The following is a 15503-nucleotide window of genomic DNA, read 5'->3' on the forward strand; positions in this document are numbered from 1 at the left end:
GTTAAGTTCAGGGTGCGATTTGTAGGGGGGGATGGGGGGATTGTCCCCTCTTCTGGTTTTGATATCGCCAATTTTTCTACATGACTTTAATCACAGTTTAATGTACGTAACTCCATTGATATTGCTTGAAATCTGAAACATATCCCCACTTCTGGTTTGCTGGTTACGTTTCTATGGCTTTGCTATGCTATCCTATGTTATGCCATGCCATGCCATGCTATACTATGCTGTGCTGCGCTGTGCTGTGCAGTACCATGACATGCTATGTTGTGTTGTGTTGTGTTGTGTTGTGTTCTGTTGTGTTGCGCATGAAGTAGGTGACAGTCTTGCACATGGCGGCAGTTATGCTGTGTAACGCTAAGTTAGGCTGCAGCATGTTATGGTATTCTATGCTATGCTGTGCTGTGCTGTGCATTGCCATGCCATGCTATGTTGTGCTGTGTTGTGTTGTGTTGTGTTGTGTTACCCATGAAGTAGGTGACAATCTTGCACATGGCGGCCCCGAATATGAAGTCCTGCAGCAGGTTGGGGATGAGGTTGAAGGGCATGCAGAAGAGCGCCATCATGAGGTCGCTCACCGCCAGCGACAACAGGAATGAGTTGGTGACCGTGCGCATGCGCTTGTTGAGCGCCAGTACCGCGATGATCAGCAAGTTCCCCAGAACACTCAGGAGGAAGATCAGGACGTAGAGGAGAATACGAACCCAGTCCAACTCTGTAGGAAGACAAGGAGGGAGACAAGCAGTTATATGTTAGTACGTATATAGCCCGATAAATAGATCGCACGGGATAAATATTACCTATGGACCCTTGGTAATTCGCAATTACCCCTGGACCTCCGTGATTTTTCGGGGCGCATTCGGACGGGATAAATAAACGTCTGTTATTTACTCAATTCACAGACATTACAAGGGAGTGCAGACGGCGCGCCTATGTAAAATTACCCCAGGACGTCTGAGTTTCGCCGAATTACAGTAGGTAATTCGCGGCGGAATTATTACCTCACAAATCGCAGACATGGCACATTCGCACAGGACTAAGAACTCAGACATTCTCTGTAATTATTCTGAATTACCGGGGGTCCATAGGTAATAAAAGTCCCGTCCGAATCGGGCTTGAGTATAGTATAGTGTCGTTATACGTGATCATCAGCAGGCTACCCAGAATGCTGAGGAGGAAGATGAGGACGTAGGGCCTACACTACACACTCCAGTCAACAAGAAACAAAGATGCTATACTATTATTATTATACAGGAAAGATTAGGATGGAGAGCTGGATACGCACCCCTTTTCCATCAAATAGACAGAACATGATTTGGATCGACACTTCACTCTCAAATGTTGCCTACTCTCTGGGGGAGGAAAGTGCACTCAACTCTCAGTGCACAGTGCATAGTGAGGAGTTTGGAACATGCCACAGAAGATTACCACAACATTATAGAAGGGAGATCAGCTCTGTAGGGAGAAAGACAAGGAGGGCGAGATACACACCACAGCATTGTATAGGGAAGATGAGGACTTAGAGGAGGATACACACCCATTCAAGCTCTATAATGAGGAAAACAAGGAGAGACACAACACAACATTATAGAAGGAAGATGAGGATTTACAGAAGGGTTGAATTCACATCCCACAATGCACAATTGACTGTGGTGTACGTTAATTTTTGGTCCACTTAAAGATGACTTACTGCACGAATAGTCCAGCCGCAACAAGAGTGAGGCGAGCGACGGAAGTAATTGACTTTGTATTGACTCGCGCGACAAAAGCGATTCTGGAGACTAGAGGCGATTCGCACGCCGAGATCGACAGTTTGAAGTTGAACTCCTGACTATGTTACGCTAATGAGCTATGACGCGGTTCGACGACAAGGCGCCACAGCCAATGACTGTATAGAGGTCAGTAACTACAGCCAATGGGAATGTTGGAATGCTTGCATTCTTCTTTCAACCAACAAACTCTAGTCACTTCAATTGCTCGGCAACATTGGATTTACAATATTTACTGGCGGGCCAGATGTCGCTTTAATAAAAAACTAGAAATGCATTCAGAGAACGCAGACCTCCGCCAAGGAAGTTCAGTTCGTTTTGGACATAGGTATAGAGTCATGATGTGGTTTCATGTATTTAGGCCTATAGGCTACATAGCATTTGTGTTCAGGTAATTGAACCGTCAAGTTGTAACCAAATTACAGTTCTCTCTGTCTCTTTTATCATTTCCATGTCCTCTAGCTGTGGACTGTTTAGTTCACCTTTGATTATTTTATATTGGCAAAGTGATTGTTCATGCTATAGCCTATGCCTTCTGTGATTTGCCAATGCTCATTGCTACATATTAGTCACATTGTTGATGATTGGCAGCATGCCTTTCATTAGGCTACCATCTAAAACAAAATAAAAAATTAAAAGCACAATTTTCATTGGCCAACACCCATAGTAGGCAGCAGTGCAGCGGTCCCCAACCCAACAAGACAACACACTGTAGGGCTACTGAGCCGTTCACTTAATTATTGAATCAGAAATGTCCAAGAATCCCCTTATCCAGTGGCAGTGCATGGATGGTTGTGGAGTGTCAGTTATTGTTTTGGGCTATTTCGCAAGGCTAAACAAACTTTTGAGAGGTAAATCCACTTGTATCATTTCTAGCTGTTTCAATATCGTGACACCAACGTTGTGCTACAAATGCAATTGCTTAGCGAGAGACATGCCGACTCGACTGGTCGCAGCTAGCGGAATCATGCCTACCCCGACACTACACTTGTTGGAGAAGTTCCTCCTACCTGGGAATCCGTTCATGAGGGCGAGTTGGTCTTGGCGCTGCGGGCAGATGATCGGCACCCGGGCCTGCTCGCTATTTCGTATTGAAAATCACTGTTCGCCGCATCTCCAGCGTTCATTCGTTATGAAGTCTAGGAACTAGTCTATGGAATGTTTTGTAGTGCTGATGGCTTCAGTGCGCGGGGATTGGGGAAGCAGCAAATCACCGCGGACTAACGCAATTCGCGCGCGCCTTTCTGTGAGCTTAATTTCATATGAATGTTTTGTGACAGCATTGTGAACTTAAACGATCTACGAGACTGTAGCTAAGGCTGCTTTTTGATAGCGATTTTGACTGCGGTAAGAATTTCACTTCAATGCTCTGCCCCGGTGTGGCTGCGTGAAGGTACGCCAGCTCAGGGCTCCTCCTCACAGAGCCGTCCTCAGTGGTCCTTGCGCGCCCTGCGCGCCCTGTGGCAGGCCATGTAATAGCAGCGTGACGAACACACAGGCCATGTAATAGCAGCGTGACGAACACACAGGCCATGTAATAGCAGCGTGACGAACACACACAAATTCGGGCGATCACATAACCTCCTGGCGGAGGTAATAATATTCACTGACATTCAGTTTGTTGTTGACTATTTCTTTCCTATACACTGTAATGAAATTTATTTAGATGAATGCAGTACTCTACTGTATGGACAGATTTAATCCTTCCGTGGGCCAGATACAAATTGCTCAGCGGGCCGCTTATGGCCCCCAGACCCACCTCTGAAGTAGTGGATTGAATGTGGGATGAAAGAATAGTAGAGAGAAGAGGAGAGCGAGGGATGTAAGTGTATATGGGACACAGAGATGCATTGGAGATAGAGAGGGAAAACAAACCAAAAAAAAGACAGAAATGTGTCGTGAAAGACTGTAACTAGATTGATGTGAACTGGACAGTGAGTGCCCAGAGTGAAAAAGGGCAAGAAAAGAAGGGGTAGAGAAAAAAGAAGAACAGATGGTGTCAATGGAGGAATGAAGTGTGGATCGAATGTGAGACGAAAGAGTAATCGAGAGGGGTGGAGAGGAGAGAGGGTATGAGATGGATGAGGAGGTAGAGAAAAACAGACAACAGAAGTGGAAAATGGGAGAAGTTGAGGTGACAGAGTGCACACTAGAGAATATGTGTGAGGAGGGGACTAGGTGTGAAAATACCTTGAGTCTATGTCATCAGAGGCTCTTCTATTAGGTGATTTACCTCTTTACTTAACACATTTTCTCCTGAACCAGCTTTGTAGTTTAGGCCCCAGATGCTACTTTTCCTGCTTCAAATGCATTGAATCGAAGGAGTGTGACAAAGGTGTGAAAAAAAGGCTAATAATGATCACTAACAGAAGGTTGCTGGTTCAAATCCCGTACAAGGAATGTAGGCAGGACTAAAATGGGACCATAGGCCCTGCCGTGGCTGATATTGTGGGGCGCACGTTTACCACTCGGCCGACCCGGGTTCGATTCCCGGTCCGGGTCCTTTGCCAGTCCTTCCCCATCTCTCTCTCCCAGCTCACTTCCTGTCTCGCCTCCACTATCCTGTCTCACAAAAACCAATAAAGGCTGAAAAGCCCCCTCCAAAAATACCTTAAAAAAAATAAATGGGACCATATCCCGGCTCGGGCATTTTTGGCGTAGACCAGCCCTTCCCAGAGCGCCCCTGTTCTCCTACGATATTATTATTGATCCTGTCTGTCTATATTAAAGTTGGACGAAAATACTGCTCCATCTTTGGTGGGGCGGTCTCTAAGGGGGAGGAACAACAACGACAACAACAACAAAACAACCAGAAGAAAAAAAATGAGAAGTACACATGCAGCATGGAGAATTAAGAGAGAGGGAGAGAGAGGGGGGGTGAAAAAGGGTCAAGAGGCAACAAAAAAATCAATCACAGCTATTGACAAACACCTATTTACAAAATGACCGTCGTTTAATTGATGCGTCTGTTCCTAAATAACTTTGCATATGCTTTGCTTAAAGTGTCTGCTAATTGTGATGCAAAAAAGAGAAGGAAAAGAAGACGAAGATGAACGAGAAGAACGTAGAAGACAGGGAGGAAGGAAACATAAAGGTGCATGAAGTGTCTGCTAAGAATAATGTCATGTAATGTGAAAACTGAAGAAGGAAGTGAGGAGGGGGACTGACTGAGGCAGTGAGCAGGCACAGAAACACCAAGAGGTCAAGATGGAGGAACACTGGGGAAGATAAATGAATAAAGGTGTGATGAAAAAGTGAGAAAAGCAGGGTGAGAGGGGAAAAGGGGATGATATGGAGAGGTGTGGAAAGGAAAGTGTGAAGAAGGAAGTGATTGAGCACACAAACAGAAGAGAAGAGATTAAGAGCGCACATAGAGCATGGAGAATGAAGAGAGAAAGAAAGAGAGAGAGAGAGAGAGAGATAAAGAAAGAGAGTGATGCAGACAGACCAAAGGGCGAGAGAACAAAAATCAATCACAACTATTGACGAACACCTCCTACTTGTATTTACAAAACGAGCGTTGTTTGATTGATGCGTCTTGTCAATTGGAGAAACGAAGAGGAAGGAACGTGCCGGACTTTTATCTCCACTCCACGTGGTCTGTATTCCAATGCCCGACAACCATATCCACACTGAGTAATTGACTCCGGTGACGCGGCAGCGATCGATCGTAAAACCGCAGCATCACGTCTTAATTTTAAAAAATCAATGAAATTAAGGCTCTTGTTTGTAGGAATGTGTGGCCGTAATTTGTGCGGTAAGTGGTGATTCGAGAGACATGACATAACTTCAAAAAGAGTCTCTCTCTACTTCAGTATTTTACAAGGACTGCCGTTTGTAATGATGCAGTTTGTGTGTCTGTGTGTCAGGGCAGTTCAGACAAATCATTAACTCATTGATGCCTGATGACTCGTATATGTTGCGTTTTTTTGCAGGTGCCTTAGGCATCAATGGGTTAAAATCATTAAAATGGCAAAGGTTAACCCAGGCACTTCCAAACTGGGGGATCGAGAGCCCAGGTGGGTCGCAGAGGTACTGGACAGTGTAGATAGAGAAGGGATGTTGCATAAAAACAGAAAAACCACAGGTTAACAGTCAACATGATTGCATGAACTGGTTAGTAACAGTATTCACTTGTATGGTTGATACATTTATTTTGGCCACTTCCCTGTGAATTTCACATTAGCAGCAATAACTGACAAATAATGTTTGCTGTTTGGAAGATGAGAGGGCGGGGTCTTAGGTCCAAAAGTGGATCCCAGCAGAAAAAAAGTTTGGGAACCATTGCATTAATCTATAATAAAGACACAGCTACCTCCAGAAGCCTTATCGAGCAAAGCATATTCTTTGCTAGTCAGCATGTATTGGCAATTAGAGTAGCTCTCTCACAGCTATTGGATATAAACTAAGCAGTTGCTAACCAATTAGCAACTCAGGAGCGTAGCAGCACATTTTGGGCCCTACGTACAATCAGCTCCAATGGACCACCCAACCATACAGTATATCTATGAATCGGACTGTGTGTGTGCCCCTATATACATGGGACCCTGGTGACTCAAACTTTAACCCCCGAGAGACACCCCGCTAGCAGCTTTCCAAAGGAAAATTGCGTTAGTTGCTAACTTAGTTAGCAACGATGTTGTTGAGAAACGCACCCCAGGTTAGTTGAGCAAGCTCTCCCCCAGTTCCTCCATCCAGGTCAGGGTGCCTGGAAGGTCCAACCCCAAACCCTGAGCCAACGACCAAAGACCTTTGAGCAACATCACAGTGCTGGGGGGAAGGTGAGGTATACGATAGTCCTGTATGTGCAGTCATGGTCAGAATGTCTCCCTTTCTACCTTTCTCCACAGTGAAAGTGAAAAATCTCCCTTTTACAAAGAGGATAGAAGATGAGGTCTTGATATGGCACAAAACACATCTGCATCAATGCGCTCTTTTATTCTATCACTCACACTTTTCCTCTCTCTTTCACACTTTCACTTAGGCCTACATGTAGTTACTAGGGAGGGAGGGAGAGAGAGGGAGGAAGACAGAGAGAGAGAGGGAGGGAAAGAGGAGAGAGGAAGAGAAAGAGAGAGGGAGAGAGAGAGAGAGAGAGAGAGAGAGAGAGAGAGAGAGAGACATACAGACACACACACACACACACACACACACACACACACACACACACACACACACACACACACTGTTAATGCGCAGCAAAAATATCCCTGCACACCAAACAAACAAGCCATTTTATGCATGAAGTTTCTTACAGACCACAGGAATTTTTGTGTGTACCTGTATGTGCTTGTGTGTGTCTGCATGCTGATGCGTACTTGTATTTGTGTGCATGTGCATGTGTGTGTATGTGTGTGTGTGTGTGTGTGTCTGCTGGTGGTTAAATCTCAGTGGCTGACTGCTGTGTGCGCTCGTGTGTGCGTGCGTGTGCGTGCCTGTCTGCCTGGTGGTTGCATCTGGTTCTCTGCTGCGTGCGTGCTTGTGTGTGTGCGTGTGTGCGTGCGTGCGTGCGTGTGTCTGCTGGTGGTTTCATCTTAGTGATGTGTCACTGCTGCATCCACAGCTGTCACTCAGGCCACTGCGCCCTGACAGCCATCAGCAATGGGTTTGTGTGTGTCTGCGTGAGTGTGTGCCTGTGAGTGTGTGTGTGTGTGTGCGTGTGTATGCGTGTGTTTGTGTGTGTGTGTGTGTGTGTGTGTGTGTGCGTGTGTATGCGTGTGTTTGTGTGTGTGCGTATGTGCGTCTGCGTGCGTGTATCCCCAACACCAGCTCACTCACTCAATGATTCATGCGTTAGCGATTGCCGAAACAAATGAAAGCCGTGTCCGACTAGCCTGGCAGCGAACATCAACAGGGAGCCTCATTAATCTCCTCTGGTGTTTACTGTTTACCAGGGCCGGAATAACAAACAGGCTAGACATGGCTACAGCCAAGGGCCCCCCCAACTACCAGGGGCCCCCCGGTTGGTCAAAGGGGTGGGCCAATAATTGCACAATTGTGACAAGAAGCAGTATTGAATGTTTTTGTCTGTAAATATATCTTCTTAATTCCTAGCAATGCAATATTGTCGCAAAATATGCGTTCTGCTGGGGCCTTCGGTAACCTGTGGCCTTGGGGCTGCGGGTCATCTTAATCTGGCCCTGCTGCAGTGTTTACACAACAGAGTGTCTAGTCTGCTGTGACAGGTGAGGGGGATCTGGACCAAAATAACGAGACCCCTGAGCTAATTTAAGAGAGTTTTATTCACATTATACATTTCTCTGTCGTTTGCTTTTTTAAAGATTTATGAGAGGATCAGAGCAGCCACGTTGAAAAGAAGCCTTAATTGCTTCCTTTCGGTTTAACTGTTTAATTGCTAATTAATTAATTAATTCAGCGTAATTGCTTCTTTTCTTTTCTTTTCTCTATTTAATTGCTTCTTTTTGGATCAACACTTGCACGTGCGATGTATGTGTGTGCATTTTCTGTCTTTTTGGGTTTGGCCGATATGACTCCCTTTGGACACTTTTACAAAGCATTGTTCCAACATCTCTGATGATACAAAGATACTGGTCCTGTGCTGGTTCCTTCACATCATGCCAAAACCGAGAAAGCTCTTTGAGTAACGCACAACATGTTTTCGAGCTCAATAACGTCCGGTTGCTAGTGTTTCCCAACCTTTTTTGTCTTGTGTACCCCCTAAGCCTTTTTGTCATACCATGAGTACCACCTCACTCATGATCTATATCCCAATGTGACTACAGTATGTTCCATACATTTTTACATTTTTCCACGTACCCCCTGCAGTGTGCTCGCGTACCCCTAGTGGTCCACGTACCCCTGGTTAGGAAACACTGGCTTACACCACTTGAGTAGCATGGCCTCCATGCATCTTCCCGCAGCACATTTTTACAGTTCATTTAAAATATGCTCCACCTCACACAGTCGACACCGCAATATTGAGGTGCTGCTATATTTTACATGTTTTAAATATTAATGTATGTTGTAAATTATTTATAGATGACTTATTAATGCGTTGTATGGCTGTTTGTAGCTGACAGTGTTGCCCCATAGTGGTGGATGTGGTTTATTAGATGATTCTGTTTGGAGGATGGTGGGCAGGGCTGTAACGCAACACATTCTGGGACCTACATCTAAGTCTACATCTAATGTAGGACTATTGTTACTGTGTGTGTGTGTGTGTGTGTGTGTGTGTGTGTGTGTGTGTGTGTGTGTGTGTGTGTGTGTGTGTGTGTGTGTGTGTGTGTGTGTGTGTGTGTGTGTGTGTGTGTATATGTGTGTGTGTGTGAGAGAGAGAGAGAGAGAGAGAGAGAGAGAGAGAGAGAGAGAGAGAGAGAGAGAGAGAGAGAGAGAGAGAGAGAGAGAGAGAGCAGATTCACACATGGACCCTGGAAAATCGGTGCCTTCTTGCCAACCTCCAGAGTCAGTGTGTGAATGTGGCAATGTGTACGTGTCTTTGAAAGCACTTGTATATTTGTATAGTGATATCGTTCCATATAAATGCAGAAATTTTGATGTTTTGTTTGATGTAGTACAAGTAATAATGCAACAATTACCAACAGAGAAAGTAATGTTGTCATAAGAATGTAAAACATGGAAATAATGACCGATTGGCACCTTTCCCTCTCCCTATATTCTCTCTGACTATACTGATGACTTCCTGTCTGGAAATGACAGCGTTGTACACAGAAAGGTGTACATGAAGAGATTGAATTGGTTTGAATTGTTGAAATTGAAATGGCTGATTTTTTTTCTTTAATCCACAGATTTCTGAAATGGCATTTATGGGAATTTGTGCCTTAATAATCTACATATAGCCTATACTGTATACCACAATTGTCCCTTTTCTCCTAGTGCTTAGTCCTCCATAGCCATGAATAGAGGCAGCCACACATGTAAAATGTGGAATGAAAACCAAAACAGAGCAGTGAGAGATCCAGGGATTGGCTGGCTGGCTCTATCTGAAGGCGAGGCCCACAGTCCACTATTACTCAACATGACGGCTGGGGAGCCTCCCTCCCACCATAGAGGCCAGAGCTCATTTTTCTACTTGAGTAAAAAAAGGCCCTCGAGCTGGCGAGCCACAGCCTACTAATGGCCATGGCTGAAATGTATGGCAAAATAATGTCCTGCTTTCAATTTGTTCCTGTAGCACTATGGCAAATAACATCAATAGCCTACAGTAAATAGATCAGACTAGAAGTCTGCATATATGAGGAGGTTGCACCCAATCCTATATGCAAGTAGATCAAATGGGCCCCCTGATTTTTAATTTAAAAAAAATCTTTTGTGGATCCTTCCTTATACTACTGTGAGCCCTAGCTGCTGACCCGTCTTAACACACACACGCACGCACACGCACACGCACAAGCGTGCACACTCACACACACGCGCGCGCGCACACACACGCACTACAAGGAGGTCCCTGAACATGGTAAAGATTACCCTGCTACATCCATGACTTGACAGTGCAGCTTATCCTATATCCATGCCTTTTTTTTACTCATGTGAGTACATCTTGCAGTGTTTACTTCATCTCTCCATCCGTTAACTGAGGACCTTCGTTCGGCAACAGGCGCGTAGCTGGGAGAAGACACTGGATATAAAAAAAAAAATCGACCCGCTAAACCCTGATCCAGGGAGAGCTACTTTCTTGCGCATCAGTGAATGCAGAGCGCGCCGCAGCAACAGACCCGGGGCCGCCGGTGGATGGGGAGTTTGCCACTGAGAAGCCTTTTCCACGTGCACAGATAGCGCGTGCCATTTCACAGTCTGGTCACGGGAACGCGACGAGCGGCAGGGAAGCGAAGCAGCAGGGAAAGGGGCTTGCCTCTCCGTCTTGGCGGTGAAAAGCTCTCCAGAGTTATCTCTGTCTGAAGCGGGCTGTATGGCTTAACTCTGTGACACATTTCAGTCACGCTATGGAATATCTTCAACAAGCTTATAAGTTGATCAAAGGTCAAGAAGACACAGATGAATTGCTATAGAGGCTTAATGGAAAAAAACGGCACAAGTTTTATCACTGTAACCCTGACTTCGAAGATGTAGGCTGTCCGTTAAAGAACTATGTGATGATCACAATTCTCTCTCTCTCTCTCTCTCTCTCTCTCTCTCTCTCTCTCTCTCTCTCTCTCTCTCTCTCTCTCTCTCTCTCTCTCTCTGTGTGTGTGTGTGTGTGTGTGGGGGGGGGGGCATTTACAGATAGCTATGAGAATTTAAAATAGGCTGATCTAGTTTCACTGTAGACACTTCAAACAGCACATGGCGCATGTCTTTCATTAATATGATGTATGCGTAACATACTCTACGTAAATGTTAGTTTACAGTATAGTGTGGCACTTAGTGGCACATCATGCTATTTTTCAGATTCGGTTGGTTGTAATGGTTGTAGGCCTACCAAAATACAATGACATTTCGCTATGTGGGTTTAAATAATGCCCATTTAAAAACAACAGCACTACCACTATGACAACAAAAGGCTTATGTCAATTAGGCTACATATTGATTCAAGCATGAAATTAACTTTGGGAATTATATTTGGTACTTATTCTTGACCAGTTTACAAATGCTGTCAGTCTGTTGGCAACAGTGTGGTATACGCTTGTTCAATGGGCAATGGTTTTTCTGATTAGGCCCTACCTCTTCGCCATTTACAAATTAAATTCGAATAACTATGCGGGGAAAATATGTAAGCTATCATTTCTTTGCACCTCGAACGGCTCTGCGGACGTGGACGCAGTCGTTCAGCGTTTCAGATGTGTGAGAGCACAATACCAAGCTCCATCACCAATGGTCAGTGGTCCTTCAAAAGGCACGCTGATGCTGAGTTCCATGAATGCGCGGAGCACTCAACCATACACCACTCTGAATAACCTGAATACTTCGAGAAGTTATCAGGAAACGTTACATATTCACACCAAGAAGTTTGCTAAAGATATGAAACTGCTTACCCTTTTGTCCTGTTTTGGACCGCCGGGTTTCAGTCGCATTGGCGCTGTTAACATCCACAGATCCGTTTATTCTGTTTCCAGAGCCATTGATGTGGATTTTTAAAAAGTCCTCGAATGTCAGCGAAGTTCCGTTTAGCTGCTGAAAATCCATCCCAAATGCACGTCCAAAATATTTCAGAGTGAACAAAAACACGACGGGGTCATTTTGAAGAAGACTGAAGAGCAGCGCAGAGAAGCAGAAAGTGTGAATGGAAATGTTCACGAGTGCACACTGTTTACTCAAAGTACAAACACATATGTAGCAGGCTACCCATGTCAAAATACTTGGAGTAGATTTTGTGCACAGAGAGCGACGACTTGTTTGTCGTGTGCACGAGGCAGTGAAGGCGTGCAGAACAAGTGTGCGAGCTCCCACAGTCACTGGTCAAAGCCTGTGGTCTGACTTTCAGGACCACGATCAGCGCTTTTAAACTCTCCTGTTCTTGTCAATGTTGCGGCTCCTGCTCCACGGCAAGCTCCTGCGCCCCCCAGTGGATAATTTGGGGTTGCTGTAGTCATTCTTTCAGCAAAATATTGATTTTGTTTTTTCCTGACAAAGATTTGGATTGAGGAATGCTTGTCTAAAAATAATCACAGATTTTGGTCGAACTGTTTTTAACGTGCTGTAGTGAAATAATGTGAATGGGAGAAGCTGAATTTCAATTCTCTATGTCTTGATATCAAGTTGATGCATTATACTGTTGAACTGAGGATCATTTTTGACACATTTCCATTCACATTTTGTTCTGAATCTTGATCAAGTATGATAGGTAGCAGGCTTCACTCAGGTTTCTTGATAACTTTTAAGGGTGCTGGCCCAAATAAATCAAAAATCAAAGAAAGGGGGGCGCACCTTGCATCAAATGTTTTCTTTATTTTTTGTGCACAGATGCGTTTTGGCGTGTGCCTTCCTCAGTGTACCCCAAAAATAAAGAAAACATTTGATGCAAGGTGCGCCCCCCTTTCTTTGGTTCTGAATCTTGATTACATTTCACAAACATCTGAAAAGTTACATACACATGCATGCACCATTTGGCGTAAATGGTAAACGTAGTCCTCATTTTTCTCCATTGATATAGCACAATAACATGTTTTGGTTAACATATTTGGCTTTTAATGTTGTCAACATACTAATACAAAACACATTTTGAATACAAATAAATCAGCTAAATTAACAAAGAACGACAGGCATGACAATTTTAAAGCAACACAAAGCATTTTTGTCTCTGATTGCCCTACAGGCCAGAAGTGAAATTGTCTCTTCGAGTTTAGAAAGGGGTCTACCTAGTTATATGGCGAAAACATTTCTTTAAAGCTCAGAGTTGCATGAGCTTGTATTTCATTTCCCCCTTCATGTCTGTCCTGTCACGCTGTGGTGAATCTGTGGTCTCCACTGTTGTCATTCGATGAGGTTGGGTGGCGGTTAGGGGTTTCTAAACTGACACCTACTGTATTGAAATGGGGGTCTCGCATTGAAACACCCTCCCTCCCCACAGACTTCCTGTCTGAGTCGTTTGCAATTGTAGCACGTGCAAGTGCTCAGTTTTGCACATGTGTTTTCAGTTTTAACCACATTGTTAGACTGGCAAGTCACTCGGTGAGAAATTGTTGAGTCAGTCAATTGGCAAGCGTTAGTGAGAACATCATACATTTGCATTTACAAGCACCCCAAAAGGGAAAAAAAATGTACATGGAAAAAATACATGACATTTAGCAATACCATGTCTACAGTATACATCATTTCACAAAATTGCAGTGGAAAACACAGATAGAAAGACATATCCTTCCTCATGGCTACATTATAAGTGGTGCTTTAGAACTATTTTTTAAAATCATACAAAAATGCAAAACTATAGTAAAGCGTTGCAATAAAGCGATATAGTGGTCATTATCTGTCCCTCTATGACTAACATACAATACAAGTATGTTCACAAGAGAAAAACAGTTTAAGTCAAAGCCATGTACCGCTACAGATATCTGATCAGTGCATCTTTTCTAAGCAGCAAGTTTGCATATGCATGCACACGCACATGCACACGCGCACACGCACGCGCACGCGCACACGCACACGCACACACACACACACAAGCTTCCAGTCTCAGGAAAAATCATTAACATAGAGTTAAATGAGAATGATCACATGATTTACAGGAAAGGCAGCAGCAGAAGATGACAACTCATTTTGAGAACACAAATCTTCCCATATATACAGAATCATCATCAAGAATTCATCTTTTCATTCAGTAGAACAGGGCTAGATGGCTTAGCAGTACCCCAGCAGACATGGTGGGAAGACACAGAATTTCTGAAATAACAACAATAACTGAAAAGCTGTATAACAATGTTCCACAATAATTAGTAACCTAAATATAGTATGCTTGATAAACAAGGTTATGACAGATGGTCCTACTAATCTGAATGTGTAGGCCTACAATTTTTTTAAATCACAAACCACATAATTGTGGGTTTGATTAATCTAGTATAATAGTTAAATTATTATACCTTGACAGATTTTAGATTAGTTAATACTCAGTCTTACTAAGGGTTGTTGTCATTCATGAAATGGCTGAAACAAATTGAGTCGGCGACGGGACTGAACTGTCAAACTTCATGAATCCTGTGTTCTGTCGAGATGAGCTACCAGTAAACTAACTCAACAGTGGCGTCTATCAATTTACGCTACCTCGTCGAAAAGACACACCTTGATTTCCTTCCATGGAGACGTTTAAACTTGCAGATATAGCCTACTGGTTGTTAATTTAATTTAGGCTATGTAAAACGACAATGATGTGTAGTCTCTTTCATGCATTTAGATGTATCCGCCATTGGGATATATTTTTAAATAAGAATAATGTGCCGATATACTGTTTGTTTATTGTATTACTCTTATTTTGCCAGCCCCTGGTGGAGAGCAGTGACAAGTGTTAATGCCATTACTGCCAATGACACTAATGAGACAGAGGTGTCAAGATGAGTGCTGTTCAAAAAGGCCTACCACTGTCTACAGTCGCAGCATGTTCCTTTGACAGCTTGTCCTTTCCCCAATGGCTCTGAGACACAGCCAGGCAGACACAGATTTCATTTAAAGCGATACAGCACCATTTCTGGAAATAAGCTCATTTTACACATCCCCTAACTTTTCTCCCGCACTTCCAGCCATTCTCTGAGTCTAGCCATGCTAATTCTACCTCCAAGCCAGCATATATAATTGAATCTTACGGGTCCAGTAAAACTCAAAGGCTCTTTTCCACTGCCGGTTTTCTGGTAGGCCTACAGCTCGACATAACGCAACTCAGCCGCCACTTTTTGCTTTCGAATAGGCATGACACAGCTCAATCGTAAAGCAAAACGTTTCGGCCGAGGCGTGCTGTGTCGAGCTCTAGGCCTACCATAAAAACAGCAGTGGAAAAGAGGCATTACTGTACTCAGGAGGTGTAAAATGATATAATTTCCAGAAGTGGTACAGTATCTTTAAATCTGTAAATTAAGACTCTCAGTAATGTCATAGCACTCTTGTTGTGTCACAGCTTTTTCAGCCTTTTCAGCCAACAGTGTATACAGGTAGGATCACTGGCAATCCAATCTGCACAAAAGGGTTGAGAGCTGTAGAGTTGAAATCACACTGGTCACCTGCATGGTTTTTACTCGACTGCTAGTCATTTGACTTATACAGTGTTGGAAATACACTATCTGGATTCATATATGAGTTTACTCTGAAATATTGACACCCCATTTTTACAGTGTG

General features: G+C 43.9%; 1 protein-coding gene across 1 annotated transcript in view; it reads right to left on the minus strand.

Annotated features, from left to right (window-relative positions):
• LOC134460282 (cholecystokinin receptor-like) overlaps positions 1-7897 on the minus strand; it is a 47606-nt gene extending 39709 nt beyond the window's left edge. The window contains exons 1-2 of the mRNA XM_063212734.1: positions 7873-7897; positions 467-715 (exon numbers count right to left, since the gene is read on the minus strand). Coding sequence (XP_063068804.1) covers positions 467-715; positions 7873-7897 — 274 coding nt within the window. The remainder of the gene's footprint in view (positions 1-466; positions 716-7872) is intronic.
• Between the last annotated feature and the right edge of the window lie 7606 nt (positions 7898-15503).

This window comes from Engraulis encrasicolus, chromosome 12 (assembly GCF_034702125.1).
Source record: "Engraulis encrasicolus isolate BLACKSEA-1 chromosome 12, IST_EnEncr_1.0, whole genome shotgun sequence".
Taxonomy (NCBI): Eukaryota; Metazoa; Chordata; class Actinopteri; order Clupeiformes; family Engraulidae; genus Engraulis; species Engraulis encrasicolus.